Here is a 26,008-nt window from a genome sequence, read left to right as displayed (position 1 = left end):
TGACAGACAGTTCCGTCATCCTATCGCTCTCTTCAAGTGTCGTATTGGCCCTGAGTCAACCAATGGGGAGAGGTCCGGGAGGCGGACTCGACGCTGCGAGGGTTGGGTGCGCCGCTGAACGGATGGCAGGGGGAGGCGAGCGGATTCCTTAGGAACTTGGGTCAGGTGAGAAGACCCTAGGATATAACTTGAGGGTTAGGGGCAAGTGCAGTCCAAGGCGCTGGTGGGGCTTTAACGGCGTCAGGCGTGGGCGTGGGCGCGGGCAGAGTCTGAGGCCTTGCAGAGAAGGGGGCGTGGGGCGTGTGGGGGACGACCTGGAATGGAAGGATGGAGGGGGTCTAGGATTGGGCGGGCGCTTAGGCTAGGAGGGCGTGGAAAAGATCGGACCCTGGGACTAGTCCTGGAGGGGATGGCGCTCAGGATGCTGAGGCGGTGGGGTGGTGAGGCGGTGGGATGGCGCTGGCTGGTGTCCGGGGTGTTGCATTTCGTGAAGGTGGGAGACGGAGGGAGGAGGGACGCGCAGGAGTGAGCTGAAGTGGGGGAGGGTGGGGCTAGTGTGAGCCAGCAGGTGGGCAAGTTGCCGTCTTCGGAACTAGAGCCAGGGTGGGACAGGAGGGCCACAGCTTGCCGGCACAGGCGAGGTGGAGGACAGATGCCAGGTGCTTTAAGGAAAGTGACTTTGCCTTTATTTGCTTTAGCGGTGTGCGAACACGACCAGAGAGCACAGTATGGAAACTCCCTTAAAGTCCTGGCCTAAATTACCAGCTCCTTTACTCAGTTTTCAGGTAGAGGTTCTAGTACTCATTTCGTCCGCTTAGTCTTCTAGGCGTGTGGCTCATACCAGCTCAGCGGTGGTAAGTTTTCCTGTTTCAGGCGTGGGAGAAAACAAGTACAAACCTGAGGGATGTGGCTGGATTAGGGACTTCCTGGAGTTAGGTGTTTAGTTTTGATTTCCAGATAAGGTTTTCCTTTGGGATTAGGATTAAACGTAAAACCACCCCTCTGGGACAGTTATGGAAAAGACGCTTGATTTCCCGCAGTTGGAGCTAGAAATATATGATTCTTCATGCCTTCCACCCTGTCCAGTGTTATTTTTTCCGCTCCTTTCCTCTAGTAATAGTGGAAGAAAGATCAGGAAGGATCCAGGTTCCTTTTTTTCCCCTGCAGTCTTGTACAGTGTTGCATATTCTTCATTACCATATTCTTTGTCACTTAGTCCTTGACCAGTTTATGGTTTAAGAAGGCAGTGCTGTCTTAAACAGAAGTAGCTAACCTCCTAATTAGTGCTGATAAATCTTGTCCGCCAAGTGATCACTCTTCTGAATGGTCTACAGCCTGCTTCCCTCAACATTTTATTTTAATATAGTACGCCCCGCCCCTACCCCAGCCCAACCTTTCTTTGCTTTAGTAGGAAAATTTTATTCTCTTTTCCTTCCAGATTGTCATCTGGTTCCATGAGCTGTCTCTGGGATCAGTGGCTTAAATCAGCAGTGTCAATTCCAGGATGCTTTGAGACAGCTGATGGGAAGTGGGTGTAGATCTGAGCAGTAGTTATAGTGTGATGTAAGCGGTTGAAAGTGCAGTGATCTATGTGTATCTTCCTCTCTTTCTGAGTGCATGACTGTACCTGCATTAGTGAGTGAGCAGTCATGCTCTCTAGTTGACCCTGCAACCCCACTGGGATTGGGAACAGAAAGTTTGCAGCCAGTCAGTTGAAGCTGAAATTCAGAGCTGTAAACTGCTGATTCAGTCATGACTTCTGTTTCTCAGCCTTCTGCTTTCACTTCTGTGCTCATTCCCTGCTTTCTTTCATACAATCCTGCCTTTTCTTGAATGCTCTGTTTCTCCATTTAATTATTCTTTTCTGTATTTCCAGTCTTTCCTGTTTTCTTTGCATGTCTTCCTCCAACCCCCTTTTTTCTGTGTTTCTTCTTTACTTCTGTTGTACCACACTGTTGCCAATTGTGCTTATGTGCTTGTTAGATGCGAGGACTGGGAAACAGAATTGTGGTGATAGAGTCTCATTCCTTTTCGTCCTTGACTCACAGACCTGACGTGCCTACTTACTTGCCAGTTGGTCATAATTCAGGCTTGGCTTGGGTATTAGTATTAGCCCTGATCCTCTCTGGTGTGCGCATTACTCCTGTTTCTGTGTTTCTCTACCACCATCAAATATGAAACTGAATTAGGTAAATTGAAGGTGTTTAATATCTTATGGTCTTGACTTTTCCATTTTAGCTATTTGAGTGTCATCTGTTGCCACCCATTGATGTCAAGATGACCAAGCTGGGATTTTTACGGTTGTCCTATGAGAAGCAGGACACACTTTTGAAGCTTCTAATTCTGTCAATGGCTGCTGTGTTATGTGAGTGTGCACGTGGACCTCTCTTTCTCCAGATATGGAAAGGAGAAAATCTTGAAAAATCAACAATGGCTCTCTTAAATGCCTTGTTTTTTTCCAGCAGATTGCAATGTGTTCTTTTTACTGTTCTCAATCAGTAGAATTTTGCGAAAGCAAAATAAAAGAAATACAAGGATTATAAAAGTTGGGACTAGTGATCATCTGGGAAAGAATGAGAAGCATGCTGTACTAATTCTGTTTTCTCTTAGGACTGAAAGAGATACCGGGGACTCTGAGATACTGAATTTTGTAAAAGATACTTGTCTTCTGTGGTTGCCTGCCTTAGTATTTCTGAAAATCTCTCCAGAACTTACTCTGTTTTCTTAGGTTTTTCTAGCTCTTCATGAGTCATAAGTAGTCTTGATTTCCTTACCTCTTAGTTTGCTTCAAACTAAGGTTTGGGGAGGTAAGGTTGTGGGGAGGGGAGGTCAACATATATACAAGACGACCATGTAAATTGGGTGCAGTATTAGTAGGTGAATGTGTTGTCATAGGCCTTGACAATAAGTAGTTAAATGTGCCCTACTTAAGTGGAAATGTAGGTGTCATTGTCAGGGGAAGGCGAACTTCTTTGTTTCTTCTGTGTGGGAGGAATGGATAAATATTCAGCATCGTTTTGTATTTCCTGTGACTTGTGTGGTGGATAATACTGTTATCTCTATAATATTACTACCTACTATTAAACTATTAAAATAATAGTTCTCTGGTTTTTGCAGCATTCTCCACTCGTCTTTTTGCTGTCCTGAGATTTGAAAGTGTCATCCATGAATTTGATCCGTGAGTACCTTTGCTTGGTCTGGTATTTCCTTTGGGAAGCATTTAGGTTCATGGTTTTCAGATTCACGTCCCAGTGAGCTCTCCGTAATGGGGATGGACTTTCTATACATTTTGGGGGGAAAACTCTCAAGTTTTCCAAAGGAGATAATTGTCTCCTTTTGAAACATTTCTGTTGGAATTTGAGCGAGTCTCTCAAACTCTTAAAAAATGAGAGAGGCGTTGCTGGTGTGCCTATCACTTAAGATCTGGCTAAGCTAAGAGAAGCCTGGCTTCTCAGCTTGGTAGACAGTTAATGGTGCAGACTGAGGGAAAGGAGCCTGGGCCTGGTGTGTGTTTGAGGTTCAAAAGAAAAATTATAGGTCATGAGCTTGAGATCTGTGACTTTTTTCTGTTTAACAGTGAATATGATAGAAATTGGGCCTATCAGTTAAGTTGTAAGTCACTGAGGAAAATTTAAAGCTGTGAGTTGGATTGGAGATTTTATTTGATAAAAAGAGGCATAGGTGAAAAACATTTACTGAGCTTCATTTTGTTCCAAGAACTGTTTTACAGATTATCTATAAATCCTTACAATAACCGTACGAGAAGGAGGTAGTGGTGTCTCCTTTCCACAAATGTGGCTGAGGCTGGCAGAGACCATTCAAGGTTACACACAGAGTAAATGGAGGAGCCAGGATGTGAATCTACGTTTGTCTGTTTCTAGACACTGGAGTAACTATATTATATTACCTAATGTTAAGGCTTAATTAAAAATTTGGAGAACCGGAATCATAGGTTCTTGAAACATCACTGATATCTTAAAAATAGCATATTCAGTTTATGGAGCATGGATTCAGGTTTAATACCTGCATGTATTTACAGATTTGTCATATTGTTTTGTGTAGACACTTGAAAGCACTTTGGAGGCATACAGATCTTTTCTTTGGGGCCTCCCAAATCAGTTTTTTCTGTTTTTTGTTTTCTCTCTCATGAATGAGGAAACTTATATCCTTTTGTTTCTTGATCACCAGTCTGTTAGGGCTTTTTCTCAGACCCTCTAGATGAGCAAACACTGAGATGAGATGGTCAGGGAAAGCAAGAGCACCTGCTCTGTAGTTGTAGAGATGGAAGGGACTGTACAGGTCATGTGATTTGACACTTCTTTAGCAGAGCAGGAAACTGAGGCCCAGGGTGTGAACCCAGGCCAGACCTTTTCCCGCTAACTTGCACTTCCTCTGTGTCACTCTGCCTCTCCTACTGTTAGGTAAAGGACATGATTCTGACACACGTTGACTGCCTTCTACCCCCATCCCTTCTGTCTCCTTGACAGTTACCAAAATAACATTCATCAGCAACAACCAGAAGGATAGAGATTTCTGCCATCTGCTACTTTACTTACTTCAGCTGCTAAAACTTGACTGACCAACGAGGAAATGGGGTTAGAGGGGTGGGCAGGAAAGATGGTTAGTAATGATTATCTTTAGTGATTAAACAGCTCCCTTTATTTTATTTATTTGTTTATATTTTTATTATTTCCATATATATTTTTGTCTTTTTTATTTCTTTTTAAATGAGAAACTTAAGAGAAGGGGTTACATAGCTTGGACCTAAAGAACTGTGTCCGTATATAACCGTAAGCATTTTATGTCGAGTATTTTTTATGTAGGCTGTATTTTTATGCTACCATGGAGGTGGCATTCAGAACTATTTTAGATAACAACATGAGTAGATCTAATTACAAGTTTAAACACTTATTAAGAAGTTTGTATTATGGAGTGGACTAAAAAATGTTCATCCTGCGTATGGTGTTACACCCACATCTTTAGAGATGCTCATCACCTAAAGTTATCCTTGTCTCCTTGCCTGTGGTATGGAAATATTCTTCTGTGTGTTCCTGTCACTTGAAAAGAGTCAAGTCTATTGGTGTCCACATCTCAGCTGTCCTGTCTTTGGAGTGCTTGAATTTTCTGACTGGGGCTAATGCCTACTACATGCCAGCCTGGTGAAGCATCCTTCTTGAGTGTTTTCTTATAAGGTTAGACTACGGTTGCATTTCCTTATGAGAGAAGCAGTGCTTTAACTGAGACAAGCATGGAGCTATAAATGAGGAGGTTTATGGTGATATAAAATGATTTTCATGCTTGAAATACTTTTTGGTACCAAACTGACTGTTATTGGAGTAATGATAAGTTCCTCAGTGGTGTAACCTGAGGAGCAAAAGTCACTGCAAACTGAGGCAAGTGTTTGGGTATGGAGAGGAGGAGACACAATTCATTTCTTTCTTGTTATAGGTACTTTAATTATCGGACTACCCGGTTCCTGGCTGAGGAGGGATTTTATAAATTCCATAACTGGTTTGATGACCGGGCCTGGTACCCTTTGGGACGAATCATTGGAGGAACAATTTACCCAGGTGAGGGGAACAGGATTTTTTTCCTTTGCAGCAGTAAGATATTTTTATATTATGGAACAGTGTCTTTTATTTCTAATATCTTCGTTTTGTGACACTTGTAATTTCATTCTGCTTGCAGATTCCTAAAAGTAGATCTTATATAGAAGGGAGAACATGTATGGGAGAGCGGGAATGGATAGCTTTCCATAAATTCTGGACTTCTGCTTGAATCCATAGGAGAGAAATTTATAGGCCTCCTGCAGTTGCTGTATTAGTGTTTCTGGTGGTTTGTCAAAACCGGTGTTATCACTTTATTGATACTTGGATTTTCCCTTTCTCTTTCCCTTAAGGTCTTTGTCTTACTAGGATAACCTATTGGCCCTTCTTCTTCTTGTTACAGGCTTAATGATCACCTCTGCAGCAATCTACCATGTCCTCCATTTTTTCCACATCACCATCGACATTCGGAATGTCTGTGTGTTCCTGGCCCCTCTCTTCTCTTCCTTCACCACCATCGTCACGTACCACCTTACCAAAGAGCTCAAGGTGAAGGATTTGGGGTGACAGGAGGCTTGGGAATGAATGTTGTTGAACCTCTCAAGTTGATGCTAAAGGGTGGGGGACTGAAAGCCTTAGAAGGGCTGGGAGCCAGAGGCTAAAGCCAGCTTTTGCGGAGCCGAATTCCTGAGTTCACCCCAGCGCCTCCCAAGAATATGTGGTTTCTTGTCATTAGCAACTGTTTATCCTTAGAAGAGAACATATGAAGGTCAAATATAAATTGCTACATATGGGAAAAAAATATTTAAAATGAGGTTTAGATTTTGAATTCCTCACAATCTAAGGGAGAGGAAAAATAACTACAAGAAGCGTTCCGAAGTGGTTAGTTCTTCCTACTGGAAATGGACAGTTAGCAATTATTTGCTGATTTTTTTTTTCAAATGTTTATTTAAAAATTCTTAAACCACTTGGCTTTTGTAGTAGACTCCATAATACTGACTCTCTTCTTCTAGGTTTCTGCATTGCTGACCCTGGCTCCTTGCATGCTATTCTTAGTTTGTGGCTATGGTGTCAGGGAGATACCTGAGAGGTGATAAACTAGTAGGAGGGCTTGAGTTTAATTTGGAAACGTTTTCATCCTTCTCCTTGCTGCCCTTGTTCCAAATTTGACTCTTACGAACAGACAAGTCCTTCCTTTTTTGGAGTGTGGGTTATACTTTGTTGTTCTTCTCTCCTGAGTTCACAGATTGCCTAGGAATATTCCAGCTTTATTATCTAAGATCCTGGCATCTTTAGTCCAGAGAGATTGTCACCTGTCTTCGTTGGCTTTTTAGCTCCAATACGTATGGTCTTCCTTTGGTTGCCCTTGGATAGCTTGTAGAGGGGTGACTGGTGTTCCTGTGGTGTGCAGATATTGTTAGGGGTAGGGACTCATAAGTCTGGGGATACTCCAGCCAAATAGCCCATTCTGGGGCAGCATCTGACAGCTTACATGATTTTTCTGTTCTTAGCATGTGTGTACTCAGTTTCAGACTTGCCATCATCGCGGGGAATTGGTTGTGAAGTATGTAGCTTTCTTGTGCTGCAAACATTTCTAGCATTTCTAGCATCACATCAACTGTGGAAAGTGTCAGACTGTTCTCTGGTCCCATGGTAAGCAGAATGGACTAGTGGATCCTCTCTTCTCTTTCATAGATGTATTGGTGTTAACTTCCTGTTACCCCTCTTGTCTTACAGGATGCAGGAGCTGGACTTCTTGCTGCAGCCATGATTGCTGTAGTTCCTGGCTATATCTCCCGATCTGTGGCTGGCTCCTATGATAATGAAGGTAAGACTTAGAGGGCTGAAGAGGATCTGTTCACCTCATTATCTAGTAGAGCTTCATGAAGTGCAGTAGAATCTGGGTTCAAATCTGTTGTTTAGTGATAGCAAAAATGGTGTCTGGGTGTGAAGATTAGAAATGGGCAGGAAGGGACTTCCCTGGTGGTCCAGTGGTTGGGGCTTTGCCTTCCAGTGCAGGGGGTGTGGGTTTGATCCCTAGTCGGGGAGCTAGGATCCCACATGCCTCTCGGCCAGGGGACCAAAACATAAAACAGAAGCAATACTGTAACAGATTCAATAGAGACTTTAACAGTCCACATCCAAAAAAAAAAAAAAAAAAATGGGCAGGAAGGGGACCTCAGACAAGTTTATATTTTCTCTCTGTCATTTCCTCTAGAAAGGTAGCTGGTAATTTTCCTTATATGAGGCCTTTGGCTCATCTCTGTACTCCTAAAAGTAGAGTTAAGTTTTAGTGTTGGTTGGTACTGTTGTTTTAACATTGTAATCATTTGCTTTATTTTCCTAGATGAGAGGAATGGATATTCTTAAAACTATAGTGACTTTTATTGACTTATTTCCAATTCAGCCTGTATTTATTGAATGTTATTGGTAAAACAGTGTTAGGTATTATAAAGATAGTTAATGAATAGGAGTATTGGCTTATAATTAAGGAATTATAGGGGTAGATAATGAATAAAATTATGTTAGCCCATAATCTATTAACACAGATTAATGCAGACTATAAAAATTAATAATAATGGGCAGATAGTATTATGTGCCATGAGAGAAGGGTGAGCAGAGTACTTTGGGAACGTGGTGAGAGGAGAGATTAATTCAGATTTGGGGATCACGGAAGGCTTTTTGGAAGTAGTTGTATTTGAACTGGGCCCTGAAGTTGGAACTTCGTTAGGCAGATATTAAGGAGAGAGGCAGTCAGGGCATATGGACCAGCTTGTGGTAAGATGTAGAGGCAGGCTGGTGCTTGATAGTACGGGATATCTTTAGGACTGAAACAGCAGGGAATTTAGTGCCTGGAAAGAATAGTAGTAATAATGACTAATACTTACTGAGTGCTTGCTGCATGCTAGGTACTGTTCTAAGTGCTTTACATGCAATAGTTAAATTTGTCTTCACAATAGTTTTATGAAGTAGATACTATTATGGACTCTTTTACAGGAAACTGAGACAAAGGGAGGTAGAGTAATTAAACTGTTAATGGGTAGTAGGTCTGAGATATGAATCCAGGTAGTTTGTTCCAGAACAGTATGAAATACTCTTCCAGCATGGCCTTTTACTGGATTTTTGTGTTCTTTCTGCAGGGATTGCCATCTTCTGCATGCTACTCACCTACTACATGTGGATCAAAGCAGTAAAGACTGGTTCCATCTATTGGGCAGCCAAGTGTGCCCTTGCTTATTTCTACATGGTAACTCTTCACTCCCTACTTTCAGGAGTCTCTCTATGTCTGAATACCTATCGGGATCAACTGATATAAATTGGAAGTAGCTCTTGGGCTTTGAGACCATGAACTAGAGGCTAAAAGTCTTTATATAGTCTGTTGTGTCCATACAAAGCCTAATCCAAGGCAGGCAGGCATATCCATTGTATAATAGCAAGATAGAGATAATTTTTTTAATTTTTAAAGGTTTCCAGATACTGTCTTTCCTATGGGTACATATTGGTTGGCCAACTCTCTTTTCTGGTGTGTTCCCCTTAAATTTTTCCTTTCCTGACGTATATTTTTTTCTGTTCAATCTTGTAAACACCGAGACTTCTTTCCTTAACTGCTTCCACTTGATCACGTTTCCCTTGAATCCCTAAATCCTCTGTGTGACCTTACCGTAGGGTGTATCCAGATTAATGCTGAGAGTTGGGGGCCTCTTGTTTTGTGATCATGATGGCAGGAGCCATAGCAAACAGAGGATTGAGTTACAGTAATGGGTGTTAATTTGATTTTCCTACTTAAAGAAGTCAATTATTTAAACTCTTTAAACCACTTGGTGTAAATAAAGTTTTTGGTTACTGTAAAGAGATGTTCTTTAAAAAGGTCACAGGTAGGGCTTCCCTGGTGGCGCAGTGGTTGAGAGTCCGCCTGCTGATGCGGGGGACACGGGTTCGTGCCCCGGTCCGGGAAGATCCCACGTGCCGTGGAGTGGCTGGGCCCGTGACCCATAGCCGCTGAGCCTGTGCGTCCAGAGCCTGTGCTCCGCAACGGGAGAGGCCACAGCAGTGAGAGGCCCGCGTACTGCAAAAAAAAAAAAAAGGTCACAGGTAACATCCTAAGGTACAATGGTGGTGATCCAAGGAGGAGTGCTCAGACGAACTTTTCTTTTTTATTCTGTCCTAGGTCTCTTCATGGGGAGGTTATGTGTTCTTGATCAACTTGATCCCGCTTCATGTACTGGTGCTGATGCTCACAGGACGTTTCTCCCACCGGATCTATGTGGCCTACTGTACTGTTTACTGCCTGGGTACCATCCTTTCCATGCAGATCTCCTTTGTGGGTTTCCAGGTGAGCCCTAGACTGAGTGAGGTTTTTAGCTTCTTCCACTTTTTCTGAGCAGCTCCAACTAAATTGATTTATCTTGGATTCTGGTGAGAATAGTAAAACTTATTCACAGGTCTGACCTTGCTAACACTGCTTCTGTTAACTGAAGCAACAGAGTTATTGGTCATTAAAGTCTGCCTCCTGGAGTGCGTTAATATTTGTTCATGAAGTTTGAATTTAGTGACTCCTAACTTGGCTTAGGTTTACGGGAGGAGGAGGGATGTTTTGGTTGAGCTGAGTTAAGGTGAGTGATCACAGGTATCTTTTTCAGTCCTTTTTAATGCGAATGACTCCATTTAATAGTAATGACCCCTGAACTTAATCGGGCCCAAGTGAAAGTTCTTTAGCAAGCAAAGCCTGAACCTTTTAACCACATTACCCCACAGGGTTAAGAGACAGCTATTAAGTCAGAATAATGTGGTATGTGTGATTTGTCATGTAAAATTCTTACGAAAGTGGGACCCTTATTCAGGTCAGCAAGTTTTTCGTTACTGATCACCTGCTGTATGCAATTTGCTAATACCTGGGAAATATTAAAAGTAAAGATGTGGTTCTGGCCCTTAAGGAAGTCACAGTATTGTTGGGAAAGAAGCACATGCTTCTAGAACCACTAGTCTGTGGTCTAGTCGTTCTAGAAATGTAGTTCCTGGACCGGCAGTGTCAGCAGCATCTGGGAACTCATTAGAAATGCAAATTCTGGGGACCTGCCACAGACCTACTGAATCAGAAACTCTGGCGGTAGGGCTTAGCAGTCTGTCTAAACCCCCCCTCTTCCTGTCCCCTGCCATGATGATGCCTGGTGGAGTTTGAGACCATTGGTCTAAGTTATGGAAGAGATCTAAAGTGTGTGGAATATAGAGGAGAGTGATGGATTTCAGTTTGGTAGGTTAGGAGGAAATGGTATTTGCATTGGGCCTTGAATGATCAGAATTTCTGTGAAGGCAAATTTTGGGAAAGTGAGAATTGCAATCGAGGCTCAAGAAATAGCCTGAGCAAAGGCCAGAGATGTGATAATGATAGAGTGTGGTACACTTTGGAGGACTCTAAATATTCTTTGAAAAATGAGGTAGGTGAATTAGACCCTCCTCTAGATTGGTCCTCATTCCTTGGTGGCCTTAGAACTCATTGGACCCTTTGGTCTGAACTTGGTCAGGATAATTCAGGTCAAGACTGGACCCGTTCTTTTCCTAACAATCTCATACATATGCTTTCACCTACAGCCCGTCCTTTCATCAGAGCACATGGCAGCCTTTGGGGTCTTTGGTCTCTGCCAGATCCATGCCTTTGTGGATTATCTACGCAGCAAGTTGAATCCACAGCAATTTGAAGTTCTTTTCCGAAGTGTCATCTCCCTGGTAGGCTTTGTCCTTCTCACCGTGGGAGCTCTCCTCATGCTGACAGGTAGGGAAGGCTTTTAGTATTAAGTGTAAATGGGTATGAACATAGAATAAACTCCAAAAATATGGGTTATTTCCTGGCCACAGAAAGATTCATTCTTTTCCTCCTATTTCTCTTGATTTCAAGCATATAAAGTCCAACTTCTGCACATTCAATCCTATTGTCAGCCAGTGTCTGGATTCAGCATAGAAAGAAAATCATATTAGATCAGCTCTTAATCTCAGAAGACCTACACTTGGTGACAGGACTGTATTTTACCATGCTAATCTTTCTCGTGTGTGTGTGTGTGTGTGTCCTTTTCTTTCCTATTGGTAGGGTGGGAGAAATCCTAACATTGCTTGCCTTACAGCGTGGCCTCATCTAATCCCATATGACAAAACCGTGACTGTTTAGTTTGGGTAGCATGCCACGTTTTCCTCCTCTCTTCATCTTCCTCACGTACACTTCTCAGAGTCTGATTTGATTTTGCCCAAGACTCTGTGTATTCGGAGCACCACTGGAGGGCTGAGTGACTTAGTTTATAGCATTGGCCTTGGTTTGACCAGATTGGTCCTAAAACCCTTCTAGGAAGTATCTCTGCCTCCCTTCTCTCTGAGTTTACATACAACCTGACTTTATTCTACTGACTGTCCTGACAAAAATACTCTCAAGTTTGAAAGAAAGGAAGGAGTGAAATTCTCAAAGTATTGGTGGCATTTAAACAAAATCCTAGTCCTCTGTCTCAGAGAAGCTTATTAAAATGGAAAGTTGTGATTAGTTAGGATCACATGTTATTTTGTTTCAGAAGTAATTGTGAAATATTTGTTGCCTCTTTGCTGCCAGGAAAAATATCTCCCTGGACAGGCCGTTTCTACTCACTGCTGGATCCTTCTTATGCCAAGAACAACATCCCCATCATCGCCTCTGTGTCTGAGCATCAGCCTACGACCTGGTCTTCGTACTATTTCGACCTGCAGCTTCTCGTCTTCATGTTTCCAGGTCTGTTTGCCTTGTTCTGAAGTGATCTTCTTTCTAAGAATCATCATTTGATTCAAAATAAGTAAAATACCCTCATCCTTGTGCTTTTGTTGTTGTTTTTGGTTTTTGCCTGTTTATCTATGCAGTACAGAGGATGGCTAAGCACATTTTTCTAATATTTGAAGCAGAGCAGAAGTTGAACAATTGCAGATACTGGCAAGTTCAGAGTCTCACAGTTTTCTGTTCATTTGTATCATAAGTTACAGTTCAGCCCTAGTTCAGGGTTTTTGAGTGCTTCTAGTATACCCCACCCCTCATCCCTGACTCCTCCCCATTTATCTTCTTGGTAGTATTGAATTTTGAGAATAGGCATAGCTGACTGTAAAACTTCTTCATCTAACTTATCTTCTGGCCAATTCAGATATATCTTAGAATTTACCAGTGGTAGGGACTTTGTTTTTTATTAAAGTAACTTTTTTTTTCTTATTATGAAAGTAAGTTGTCATTTGTAAAAATATAGACAAATATTTTAAAAAGTAAAATTTCAGGAGTTCTCACCACACACCTGTTGCTACTGTAAACGCTTTGATGTATATTCATCCATTTATTTATTGATTAGAAGTCAGATGATAGAGTTTTTCCTCTGACTTTTAAAATTTCATAATCATGATAATTTGTTATTTAGTATTACTTTAGAGAAATAATATATAACATACATCATTTGTTAGTTTTTTAAGTACAGAGGTGTGTAAAGAGGAAGGCATATGGTCCATAAACTTCCACAGCAGTACTTTAATTGATGTATTTTATTCTATTTTATAAATATTCTGTAATTAACTACATCCTTAATGTTGGACATTTATGTGGTTTCAGATTTTTTGCTGTTTTAAAGAGTGCTATAGTAACATCTTTGCATGTTTCTATGATTGTTTTTTCAGCTTTTCACTTCTTTTTACTTTTACTTTTGTAGTTGGTCTTTATTACTGCTTTAGCAACCTGTCTGATGCCCGGATTTTCATCATCATGTATGGTGTGACCAGCATGTACTTTTCAGCTGTGATGGTGAGGAATGAATGCCTGCAGTCTTAGCGAACCTTTCCACCCCTAGCTCTGAGGGTTTTCTTCGTACCCCTGCATGGCAGGTTCAGTATTGATGCTGTGCAGGGGCTTCCCTCTGAGCGCTTGAGGGGCTGTGTAGTAAAGCTGCTCACTGTTGTTGATCCTTCCCAGGAATGTATGGGGCACTCATACATTCTGATTGTGGGGCCCACCTTCCTTGGATTCATAACCCTTGTATTAGGGAAAGGCACTTTGTCACTTGTTGGAGAAATTGACCCCAGGCGGGTTCCTTCCCCTCTCCTTCTGGTGTCTTAAAAAGGGAGATGATGTTTTTTTCTTAAAGGCCTGGGTTCTGAGTGCTAGGTTGTTAAAAGAGAGAAGAGAGTTTATATATTGCAGTTAAGTCAGTGCTTCTCACACTTTTTTGATCCCAAACCACAGTTAAGAAATACATTTTATATCATATCATTGCTCAGGGTATACATATATACATGTAGACCTGAAAAACAAACTTTAAAAATATATATATTCTACTATAGATGTATCAAATATTTTCTCTTCTATTTCGTTCCATTTCACTGACAAATCATGTTTGTTGAAAACCCCTAAATTGATGTCATCATCTACTAATAGGTTGAAATCTGTAATTTGTAAAACACTGATTGTGATCTTGCTTCCGTTTTTTTTTTAGGTGCGTCTGATGCTAGTGTTGGCGCCTGTTATGTGCATTCTTTCTGGCATCGGAGTCTCTCAGGTGCTGTCCACTTATATGAAGAATTTGGACATAAGTAGACCAGACAAGAAGAACAAGAAACAACAGGATTCTACCTACCCTATTAAGAATGAAGTGAGAATTAAGCAACGCAAAGCACTGGCTTGGGGAACTGTGTGTGTCTTTGTGTGTGTGTTTGCATTTGTATTTTGTTTGTTTGTTTGTTTGAGTGGGGGGAGTAAGGTAGAGCACTGTCACAGGAGCTCGGAATGAACTCATATAGCCTCTAATTTATTCTGAGTCATCTCATCTATATTACTGACTGTGTGTAAGAAGCTGTTCTGTGTTACATAAATTTAATTTGGTTTACAGCACAGTTGTTCTTCCTTGTCTAGGTGGCAAGTGGCATGATACTCGTCATGGCTTTCTTTCTCATCACCTATACGTTTCATTCAACCTGGGTGACCAGCGAGGCCTACTCCTCTCCGTCCATTGTGCTGTCTGCTCGTGGTGGGGATGGTAGTAGGATCATTTTTGATGACTTCCGAGAAGCGTACTATTGGCTTCGTCACAATACTCCAGAGGTGAAGCTTTGGGAGGCGTGGGATTGTGCGGTAGGAGGAAGGGAGAGACATTGGATGTTAGAGTGAATCAGATAGCTTTTAGGTGGGTGGAAAGCTTGGAGAAATTGGAGCTATCGAACCTGGTGTTGAATGAGCCTTAAAGGTCAACCTCCATTCAATTCAGGACTTTTTCTGTAAGCGACCTTTACTGGTAATTATCTGCACTCTGCTTGGACACTTGTATTGACAGCATGGTGATTTTATCATGAGGTAGGCCATTCCAATTATAAAAGAAGAAAAATAGTTAATAAATAATGCGTGTTTATTGTAGAAAAATCCGAAAATAGAAGCAAAGCAAAGAAAAAGGAGACATAAATTTTCCATAAAGGATCACCTAATGATAACCACTTTTAACATTTTGGTTTATACCATTTGAGAATCTGAAGTGATTTTCTTTCCAATAGCTGCTGGGAATGGCACTTCTGAGTTAGATTCTTATAAGAATTTCTTAATCCTTTTTCGTCCTATCCTGTGATTTGTTTCCCCTCCCCCACCCCCCTTCTTTTTAGTAACTGATTATGGTGACTTTGTTTTTGGTCATTTATTTAATACGGTTATCTGATGACACCAGGCTGTTTATTTGGAAATACTGCACAGCCCACTACACCTGCCGCACCATTATGCTTGTTTGTATAAGATGATCTGGGATGAAAGTATTGGCAATGTTGGGTTGTATAATTTGCGTTGAGATTTCATGATTGTATGTAAATGTAGGACCAGGTACCAAGATGTATTTTCTTGTTGGGCATATGTTATTCTGTGAAGAAACTGATTAATCAGCAATATCTCACTTCCTGTCAGATGCCCTTCCACCCCTCTTGTATTTGATTTTGGAGGCAGTGAGAAGCTTGTTATTTCCATCTCCCATTCTTCTTTCAGGATGCGAAGGTCATGTCATGGTGGGATTATGGCTACCAGATTACAGCTATGGCGAATCGGACTATTTTAGTGGATAACAACACATGGAATAATACCCATATTTCTCGAGTAGGGCAGGTAAGGTGAAGGGGTCATTTGAGTGATTGATGCACAGAGTTTAGTGGGAAATACTTCTCCATGAGGGGTCATATGGCCTGCAATTTTGCGCTGAGAAACGTGCGTGTGTTTTTCTAGGCAATGGCATCCACAGAAGAAAAAGCCTATGAGATCATGAGGGAGCTTGATGTTAGCTATGTGCTGGTCATTTTTGGAGGCCTCACTGGGTATTCCTCTGATGGTAATGTACTTGATTCTACTTCTAGCTAAAAGGCATAGATTCTAAGAAAACTAGATGAATCTCTTTATTTTTCTATCCTTTTACCAATATCTTATCAACATATTTTCTTAGTTGGGGAAGTTTTTAAGTATTTGCAACTTGAGATTTGGTTATTTTTATTTATTTATTTATTTATTTTGCAACAGGTAGGAAGTAGATATAAAGAATTCTTCTCATGTAGATATGGCATGCTATAATTGTCTAAAGACTTAGGAGTAGTTCCACAACCAGTGAACAACAGAGAATATAAGGCTTCTGAAAATGAGCTTAAGAATTCACATTTTTTAGTGGGTTTAAGCCATAGAATCATCTGCCAACTTAAAATGTTTTATATATATATATTTTTTTTTTTTTTTTTTTTTTTTTTTTTTTTTTTGCTGTACGCGGGCCTCTCACTGTTGTGGCCTCTCCCGTTGCGGAGCACAGGCTCCAGACGCGCAGGCCCAGCGGCCATGGCTCACGGGTCCAGCCGCTCCATGGCATGTGGGATCTTCCCGGACCGGGGCACAAACCCGTGTCCCCTGCATCGGCAGGTGGACTCCCAACCACTGCGCCACCAGGGAAGCCCTATATATATATATTTATATGGCATATGTTAACCATGTTCCCTATGATTATTAGCAAAATCGTATGTTTAGAAGAATCATCCAAATATAGTTCTCTGCCTTAAAAAAATTAAAGCAATACCTGTTTATATTTTTAAATGTTAAATATTTCTGAAGGTTTATAATAAAAATGGTAGGGCTTCCCTGGTGGCGCAGTGGTTGAGAGTCCGCCTGCCGATGCAGGGGACACCGGTTCGTGCCCCGGCCCGGGAAGATCCCACATTCCGTGGAGCGGCTGGGCCCGTGAGCCATGGCCGCTGAGCCTGTGCTTCCGGAGCCTGTGCTCTGCAACGGGAGAGGCCACAACAGTGAGAGGCCCACATACTGCAAAAAAAAAAAAAAGTCCTCTGCCCCTAAACTACTTTATAACATCAGTTCCCAGGAAAATTATTCCTTCAGTTATTTCTTCTAGTACTTATGTCCATATTTCTAAATAACATGTATATCCTGCTATTCATTGATCGATCATTTTAGATATGCTGTGTCAACTTCTTATTAAGGTAGATAAGGAATTTAGTTCTTTGTATGATCCCCTCCCCCTTTCTGTCTTGCATCTTCTCAGTAGAGTTAATGATCAGTTTTTGGTTAAATCGAGATAATGTGTTTTCATCATGACTAAGTAAATATTATTTACTGCTGAGTCAACCTGTACACCGGGGTTACATTCTTATCTAGAATAACTTGTTTTCTGCAGTTAATAATTACCTCATACTTCTGTCTTAATTTTCTTTGAATATGTGGTTGCTTCTTAGAGATGTTCAGATTTTAGATTATGTCTGGCTTCTGATATAGACAGACTTAACAAATCCGCCTGGATAGTATATGTAAAGTGTCAGTATAAAGTAATAAGACTAGTTTCTATGTGTGGTGTGTCTTGTACAAGCAGAGGAAGAATGATAGCAGGGATGTGGTCCCATGGATTTGAACTTTCGCAAGCAATTGTTTCAGCACCATTTGGTTGTATGTGATTATAGGGTTTTTTCTTGCTAATAATAATAATTTATCCAAATAGTACAGAAAAGTATTTGTGTATGTATGTATGTTTGTGTGCATATGTATTTTTATATATGCGAATGTACACACGCATGTGGTAGAAATGGATAGTTCCCTGAAATCTTTAGTATTCCATGATACGTATATATATCTATCACATTTTCTTTATCTGTTCATCTGTCGATAGACTAAGGTTGTTTCCATGTCTTGGCTATTGTGAATAATGCTGCAGTGACTGCTGATATCTCTCTGGGATATTGATTTCATTTCTTCTGGATATATCCCCAGAAGTGGGATTGCAGGATCACATGGTAGTTCTATTTTGAATTTTTTGAGGAACCTCCCTACTGATCCTGTAGTGTCTGTACCAAGTTACATTCCCACCAGCAGTGCACAAGTATTCCCTTTTCTTAGCATCCTTACCAGCATGTCTTTTGTCTTTTTGACGAGAGCCATTCTAGCAGGTATGAGGTGATGCCTCATTGTAGTTTTGTGTTTCCTTAATGATTAGTGATGTTGAGCACCTTTTCATTCATGTATCTGTTGGCCATTTGAATCTCTTCTTTGGAAAAATGTCTTTTCAGGTCTTTTGCCCATTTTTAATTGGATTATTTGGGGGTTTTTTGCTATTGAGTTGTATGAGTTCCTTATATATTTTGGATATTAACCCCTTATTTGATATATGGTTTACAGATATTTTCTCCCATTCCATAGGTTGCCTTTTCATTTTGTTGATCATTTCTTTTGCTGTGCAGTCTTCCATTCTCAAAGCTTGTCAGCTTTTTGCTTCAAACATACCTGCCAGGGAGCTATAAAATCAGTACTCTAAGATAGTTGAGTTGATGCTCTGGGGTTTTATTTTTGGTCCTATTTCTGGCTGTGTGGTCTAGGCAAGTCGCTGTACTTCAGGTTTTCCATTTGAAAGATGGAGGTACGATTGCAGACATTCCATGAGGATAATAATATTATTTCTTGAATACTTACTATGTGACAAACAATATGTAAGGTAACATGCTTTTACTTATAATGTTGTAGCAGCCCTATCATTGCAGATACTCTTGTTTTTCTAATTCGACATATGAGGAAACTGAAGCACAGAGAGGTTCAGTAACTTGTTCAGGGTCACCCACCTAGAATTGGCAGTGTGGGAATTCAAACCCAGGCAGTTTATCCAGAGTCCAGATCCAGAGTCTGTGTTCTTCACCACTGTGATATTCCCTGGAACCCTTTTTAGTAGGGCAGTAGGAATCTTTTCTTACGGATCAATGATTCATCTTATACTAATTGTCTATTTCCCTAAAGCCTTTGGGGGAGATACAGGGAGTGACATATCCTAAGAGATAACCTGAGTTGATGGTGCTATCAGTATTTATGGAGCCTGGTAGTGTGTTTGACATAGAAATGTTGACTTCTCATACATGTGCTTTAGAAGTTTGTAACTTTGCAACTGTAGGTCAAGAGGGAGTACATTCTCTCTTCTCTACCTTTTTGGTAAAGCTGCTTACTCCCTAGGTCATTGCTGTCCAATGACATGTGGGATCCACATATGTATTCTTAAAATTTTCTATTAGCGGGGCTTCCGTGGTGGCACAGTGGTTAAGAATCTGCCTGCCAATGCAGGGGACAGGGGTTCGAGCCGTAGTCCGGGAAGATCCCACATCCTGTGGAGTAACTAAGCCCGTGCACCACAACTACTGAACCTGTGCTCTAGAGCCTGCGAGCCACAACTTCTGAGCCCGTGTGCCACAACTACTGAAGCCCACATGCCTAGAGCCCGTGCTCCGCAACAAGAGAAGCCACCGCAACGAGAAGCCCACGCATCACAAGGAAGAGTAGCCCCTGGTCTTCGCAACTAGAGAAAAGCCCACACGCAGCAACGAAGACCCAACACAGCCAAAGATAAATAAATAAAATAAATAAATTTATTAAAAAAATTTTTTTTTCTATTAGCCATATCAAAATAAGTAGAGAAACAGGGAAAATGAGTTAAATAATTTTATTAAACTGAATATATCTAAAACATTAATGTGTAACCAAAATATTTTACCCACTTTTTTTTGTTTTATTTTGGACTAAGTCTTAGAAATCCATCATGTATTTTATACTTACAGCACATCTTAATTTGGACTAGCCACATATCAAGTGTCAGCAGCTACATGTGGCTAATAGCTAATATATTGGACAGCTTAGCCCTAGCTAATACTTGGGACTAACTTCAGTTATGACCTAAGTCTGGGCCAATAGCGTAGGATTTTAGGAGTCTACAGGAAAATCTATAGGAAAAGCTGTATATTTTGAGGAAAAAAGTTTTGACCATACATTAGCTTTGTTATTTTTATAACTTAGAGTTAAATGGTACTATACCCCATTAGAAAAGTATTTGGGGGAATTTCCTTAGACATAGTGACCTTTCATTAGGTGATTTAGCTCCAGCAACCTTTGTGATAACAGCAGTTCTTTCTTTTTCTTTTTTTTCTAGACATCAACAAATTTCTGTGGATGGTCCGGATTGGAGGGAGCACAGATACAGGCAAACATATCAAGGAACATGATTACTATACTCCAACTGGGGAATTCCGTGTGGACCGTGAGGGTTCTCCAGTGCTGCTCAATTGCCTCATGTACAAGATGTGTTACTACCGCTTTGGACAAGTCTACACAGAAGCCAGTGAGTGATTCCTGATAATAACAACAGTAATAACTATAACTATATAGCTAAACTATAGTTATATAACTATAACTATAACTATAACAGTGTTTTTTGTTTTTTTTTTTGTTTTTTTTTTTTGCGGTACGCGGGCCTCTCCCTGCTGTGGCCTCTCCCGTTGCGGAGTACAGGCTCCGGACGCACAGGCTCAGCTGCCATGGGTCACGGGCCCAGCCGCTCCGCGGTATGTGGGATCTTCCTGGACCGGGGCACGAACCCGTGTCCCCTGCATCGGCAGGTGGACTCTCAACCACTGTGCCACCAGAGAAGCCCCATACAGTGTTTTTTATATGCCAGGCACTGCTTTAAGTGCTCTATATCTACTAATTCATTTAATCCTTATAACAATCCAAAAGGTTGATACTAATATTATTCCCATTTTATATATGAGGAAATTGAGGTACAAGTAGGTTCCTTAACTGCCCAAAGGCACATAACTAGTGCAGGGTCAGGTTAAACTCAGGCAGTCTGGCTCTAGCTTTTGTGCTTTTGCCCATTACTTTTTATTGCCTCTCAGTAAACGGTATTGTAGTGGAGAAAGGAATGTGAAAGGGGATAGAGCGAGATAAAGGACTTTACATTTCTTCAGATAAATTGAAAGTAATTTGATTAAGTCTTTCTTTCTGACTTCTTTCCTTTCTTAGTTCTGCAGTTGGGACTACTTTTGAATTAGATGCAGGCCTGTGACATCTGATAGGTTCAGAAGGGTTGCTAGTGTATCACAGAGGCCATGGGTGGTAATCCTCAGGAACAAAGGTGCTTGGAAGTCAGCCCTCTGTCTCTTAGAAGAGATAACCTCCATGCACTCTGCCAAGCATCATCTCGGAGAGGACGTGAGTTAGGGTAACACTTGATTTGCTCTTACTAACTGATGTCCTTTTCTGCAGGCCCTACTCTCTAAACAAACTGCATGCTAGGGAATAACATTCCAGTGGGATGATTAATCAAGTTGACTTAGTATTTCTGTAGGAAATAAGCACTGTAGAAAGATGTGTGTCTCCATTTTTGTCACTCTCTAGAGCGTCCACTAGGCTATGACCGTGTTCGGAATGCTGAGATTGGGAATAAAGACTTTGAGCTTGATGTCCTGGAGGAAGCATATACCACAGAACATTGGCTGGTCAGGATATACAAGGTGAGCAGATGTAACACTGAGAAAGCAGCTCTAGTGCTTAAAAACGGGGCCACATGTTTATAAAATAGGGATATTTCTAATGTCTAAAAAGTAGCTTGCAACTCACTTAGAATATTTTTATTTTAGATTGTTCTTAGAAAGTAGACACTCCAGTCTTCTGTCATCCTGGAAGTGGTTACAGTGATATTTTTCCAGTTGGAGCCAGACTTGATCTGTTTTAGTGATTGTCAGTCTTGGAGCGGTGCGGGGAGAGAGAAAGAGAGGGACAGAGGGAGAGAGGGAGAGGAGGAGAGTGTGTGTGTGTTTTCGAACTACATTTTCTTCTCTCCCACTGAAGAACTTATGGCATAGAGAGTCACATAGATGTGTGTTATATCTCTTACGTAAGAAAAGGTTGAGAACTCTTGCCGTATTTGGAAGAGCAGCTAGTCCCACACCAGAGCCAAACCAGGCAGCATAATCCAACATAATCTGTCCCCATCTGGGTGAACCCAGCTCAGTAGAGAAGCTCTCCCATGTTGACCTGATGATTGTAAATATTAAACTGATACCTTTCTGTTGGCAGGTGAAGGACCTGGATAATCGTGGCTTGTCAAGGACATAAATGTTATGTCCGTTCGGCTCTGATCTGCTTCGCACTGAGTGTGTCACATTTAGGGCACTGAAGATGGTTTAAAAATATGCAGTTTATAAGAACAGAGTGCGACGAGATTAGAATTGTCCGGAGGTTTTGTCCTGGGCAGTATGGGCTGAGCCAAATGGAATGATCTTTATAATTCTGAGCAGGTTACCAAATGAAATGTCATGGCTTTACTTTGGTCAATTAAAGGGGGGAATTTTTTTTTAAAAATGTGCCTTATTTGTTTTGACTTATGACTGATTTGAGGAAGCCTAAAGTTTATGCTGGGCTGATAGAAGGACAGAAAACAGACCTCATCTGTGCTCTTAGCTCCCTAAATGAGCCACATAGGGACATTCTGTCTTTCTCTCTCAAATCAGGAGAACTATCAAGGACTAGCTCAGATTCTACATATACAAACAATTTTGTCATTTCAAAAACTGCAGTACCTAGCACAATGCCTTGCACATAGTGGGTGCTCAGTAAGCTTTTACTGAATGAATAAAAGTTTGTGGGGGGCTTCCCTGGTGGCGCAGTGGTTGAGAGTCCGCCTGCCGATGCAGGGGACGCGGGTTCGTGCCCCGGTCTGGGAAGATCCCACATGCCGCGGAGCGGCTGGGCCTGTGAGCCATGGCCGCTGAGCCTGTCCGTCCGGAGCCTGTGCTCCGCAACGGGAGAGGCCACAACGGTGAGAGGTCCACGTACTGAAAAAAAAAAAAAAAAAAGTTTGTGGGACCAGAGGAGTGCCATTTCTGGGCAGGAAAGGTAGCTGCATTGCCATCATGTCTCTGTTCTCAACATCTCTTGTCCTTAGAGGCTCTTTGACTACAAGGGACAGAAGGTGGCTAGCCAGACCTGATCTCACCACTTTCTTTGGGACTAGGTAGGTGTTTTTGTTTTTATGCAGGAGTAAATCCAGTGATACTAAATCAGTAGTTTTGAAGACTTAAGGCAAACAGTGAAATTATTCTCGATGGAGAGGACGAAACTCCTCCAACATCGTGTATAGAACTTGATGGTCAGTAGGTGTTTTTGAATTAGCTGATTTGTAACCATACGTATCTATCTGAAATCTAGCTTTTCAGTACTCTCACTTATCCTTTAGCGATTTCCTTTAGCTCATGCACTAAAACTGTTGTGAATATTTAAAGGTGAGCTTCTCTCTCCCTTAGTCTCAGCCTCTATTATTATATATCACTAACAAGCTCCATGATCTGGTTCTGAAGCCCTTGCCAAATTAGCTACAAAAAGCACAGGAGTTCCATCTATATTTAATGTCAGGACAAACAGCCTTATGTTCAGTTACAATAGGGTATTTTATGTATTTTAAGACATATGTCAGTGATGTGTATAAACCCTTAGTTATTAAAAAAAAAAAATACAAGGTAACTCTTTACTGTTACCTGTTTAAGAAACAGGAGCAATGACGTGACTTTCAGATAAGTCAAAATGGTGCTCCTAAAGGTATGCTCAGGTCTACCTGTGTACCCAGGAAGCAGCCTTCCAAACCAGTTTTACGTACCACGTGCTTCAACTGTGGGTGAGATTTAGATCTGATGTAAGATTTGATTTACTATATGTAAGTACATGACTTGATTTATATACAGAATTCCTCCCTAGTGGAAGAGGTTATTCAGAGGTGGGTTTTTTGTTTGTTTGTTTTTTTAACCAATATGAGTAATACCAGTTAGAGGTCATTAGTGATTTACCTCTGTAGGAATGGGATAACCCTTTATCGCTGTACTTGTTACTCTGATGGTTTTAATTTTGTTACTTTCTAGGCTACATGAAGCTATATTTTTTAAAAATTTACTTCTAATTTCCATTGTTACAGTGCACTTAGTGTAAAAGAAAATCAGATAATTCTAAAAAGCAACAACACTGTTTTCCACACACCCCCCCCCCCGAGGGACCCACTTTCAACTCAGCTGATCCTCATATTACTTACCTCCATATCATTAAATGACTTGCTTTATTTTGCTATGTGTTGGTTTTTCAATTTTAGGTATCATCTGTTGACTTTCTGGTGTGGAAATTGAGGATTTGGTTCTTTTTCACCATCCTGCTCTTCCCATGGACACACATATTCTTACCATCTCAAGGCTCTATTATAGTTATGGTTTAGGTTAACTCAGTAGTTTTTACCTTAAGGCTTTTCACAACTAGGCCACGTGGTATATATAATGTTACTACTTTTTTTTTCTGCGTAACATTTTTGAAGGGAGTTTTTTCACTTGTGTTTTGTACTCGTCACTGATTTCTCCCCAGACTCACCTTCATTTGTGCCAGCTTCCTTTTAGTATGTTCAACTCATTAGGTATTCATTCTTAGAGATGTCGTCTGTTTTGGTATATTCCAGTTTGGATAGGTTTGCTACACACCTCTTGGGTTGGTGTATCCTTTCACTGTTATATTGTGTGTTAATCCCCTGACTTCTTTCTTGATTTATCACCACTACCTTCCTAAGAAAGTGTGTGGGAGATAAATTTCTTGAGGTCTTGAGTGTCTGTCATCACATGATTCATAGGTTGGCTAGGTATAGAGTTCCAGGTTGGGATTAACTTTTCCTTAGAATTATTTTTGAAGGCATTGGCCCATTGTTTTCTGTCTTCTAAATGCTGAGAAATGCAATGATATTCTGATTCTTATTTTTTTTGTATGTGTCCATTGCCTCTCACTCCTTCCCCAGACCTCTTAGTATCTTCTCTTTGTATGTACTATTTTGAAATTTTCCCAATGATGTGTTCAGAAGCTGGGTACTTTAACCTTGGAAAAGTAAAGTATGGAAAGTATGGGAAAAGTATGGAAGGTCAAGTTCTTTTGTCTGGGAAATTTTCTTGAGTCATTTGTGGATTCCCCCGACTCCCTTTCTTGTTGTGAAAAATAAGTTACTTGGATTTTAGACTTCCTAGATTAGTCTCCCAATATTCTTATATTTAATCCTCTGTTTCCCATCTTTATTTTTCCTTCTGGAGATTTCCTAAACTTTTTGTTCCTAACCTGTCTATTTTGTTTACTTTTTTCTACTATCATGTATTTTTTTTAATATCCAAGAGCTTTTTGTTTGAATATTCCTTTGTTTGGACATCTTTCATATTAAAGGCCTTTTCAAAGTCTTGCTTGTTTGCTCTTATTAAAGAGTGGGACCCTAAAAAGATGACTGGAAGGTCTGTTTGGTTTGGGGTGGGGCTTATTGAATGTGGGCTTCATTCTCCTGTGATCTGGCTGCATTGTTACATTATGAAATCCCTGATACTGGGATCTTTAGATCTTTTCTTCTATATAGGTAAGATTCCCTTGAGAAGGCTTTTATGTCCTCTGAATGATACAAGCCAGGCTGCCAGATTTCTGGGAGTAAAGTGAGGAAAGAAGGCTCACAGGTTCAACCTTCAGTGCATAAACTTAATCCTTTTGGTTTCAGTTAGGTACCTAACCCTTAACTGTGCCTGATGCTATCCAGTTCAGATAACCATGTATTTACCCCTTCAAGTCTAGTACCAGCTTCGGGGAGGGGCAGTTCCTTGTATGCACAGAGGAGGGAGAGGACCCAAGGGTCTATTCGCTTCATACATAGTCTTTCACCCTCTTTTAGCCCCACCTTCACCTCATTCGTACCTGTTGTCACTAATTCAGCTTGAGCCTTTAGTGAGTTCTATGATGTAAACCAAATTGCTTTTCTGCTTTCCCATTGCTGGCTTTAGGATTCATCTTTCTTTCATCTAAATTACCATTCATCTAAAGACTTTTCACTTTGCAAAAATTTTGTTTGTCATGTTCTGTGTTTGTGGGTTATTGCCTTTTAAACATTTGCTTTTTTAAAATAGTAAATTTAATATGTCATTATTAAGTTAATTTATTTTAATATTTACTCTTAAAATTTACTATTTTAGTAAGGTTTCAGAAGGGAACAGGTTTTTGTGAGCATCTATTCTTTAACTGATACTCTGCCTGAGATGTGTATGCCTTATTTTTTTCAGGCTAAGATACCTTTATTCTATCTAGACACAAAGGAACTGTGCCGGTCGGGTCC

At 40.8% G+C, this 26,008-nt stretch overlaps 1 protein-coding gene across 13 annotated transcripts; it reads left to right on the top strand.

The window, feature by feature from the left end:
* The first annotated feature begins 71 nt into the window (after positions 1–71).
* On the top strand, positions 72–25,096 carry STT3A (STT3 oligosaccharyltransferase complex catalytic subunit A). Of its 13 annotated transcripts, none has more exons than XM_032639538.1 (19): positions 94–165; positions 699–854; positions 2,239–2,365; positions 3,118–3,178; positions 5,449–5,570; positions 5,950–6,095; positions 7,284–7,374; positions 8,687–8,793; positions 9,715–9,879; positions 11,136–11,316; positions 12,136–12,291; positions 13,241–13,332; positions 14,021–14,176; positions 14,437–14,625; positions 15,544–15,660; positions 15,778–15,880; positions 19,997–20,185; positions 21,244–21,359; positions 21,925–25,094. In XM_032639538.1, the coding sequence occupies exons 3-19, from the start codon at positions 2,278–2,280 to the stop codon at positions 21,961–21,963; spliced, it is 2,118 nt and encodes a 705-aa protein (XP_032495429.1). In that variant the 5' UTR covers positions 94–165; positions 699–854; positions 2,239–2,277; the 3' UTR covers positions 21,964–25,094. The 13 variants fall into 13 exon arrangements, 10 of the variants coding, with proteins under 10 accessions (XP_032495431.1, XP_032495426.1, XP_032495428.1 ...); XM_032639539.1 differs by having other exon boundaries at positions 99–165; positions 779–854; XR_004351035.1 differs by having other exon boundaries at positions 113–165; positions 779–854; positions 19,138–20,185.
* Positions 25,097–26,008: the final 912 nt, after the last annotated feature.

The sequence above is a fragment of the Phocoena sinus genome, chromosome 8, assembly GCF_008692025.1.
Source record: "Phocoena sinus isolate mPhoSin1 chromosome 8, mPhoSin1.pri, whole genome shotgun sequence".
NCBI lineage: Eukaryota > Metazoa > Chordata > Mammalia > Artiodactyla > Phocoenidae > Phocoena > Phocoena sinus.
This window is presented reverse-complemented; position numbering and strand designations above follow the sequence as displayed.

Excerpts from the sequence above, each read along its gene's own strand:
- STT3A (XM_032639531.1), top strand. The coding sequence starts at position 729 with ATGGAAACTCCCTTAAAGTCCTGGCCTAAATTACCAGCTCCTTTACTC. Across the intron at positions 5,571-5,949 it reads TGGAGGAACAATTTACCCAG|GCTTAATGATCACCTCTGCA; the intron begins GTGAGGGGAACA and ends TTCTTGTTACAG. Across the intron at positions 14,626-15,543 it reads TTCGTCACAATACTCCAGAG|GATGCGAAGGTCATGTCATG; the intron begins GTGAAGCTTTGG and ends TTCTTCTTTCAG.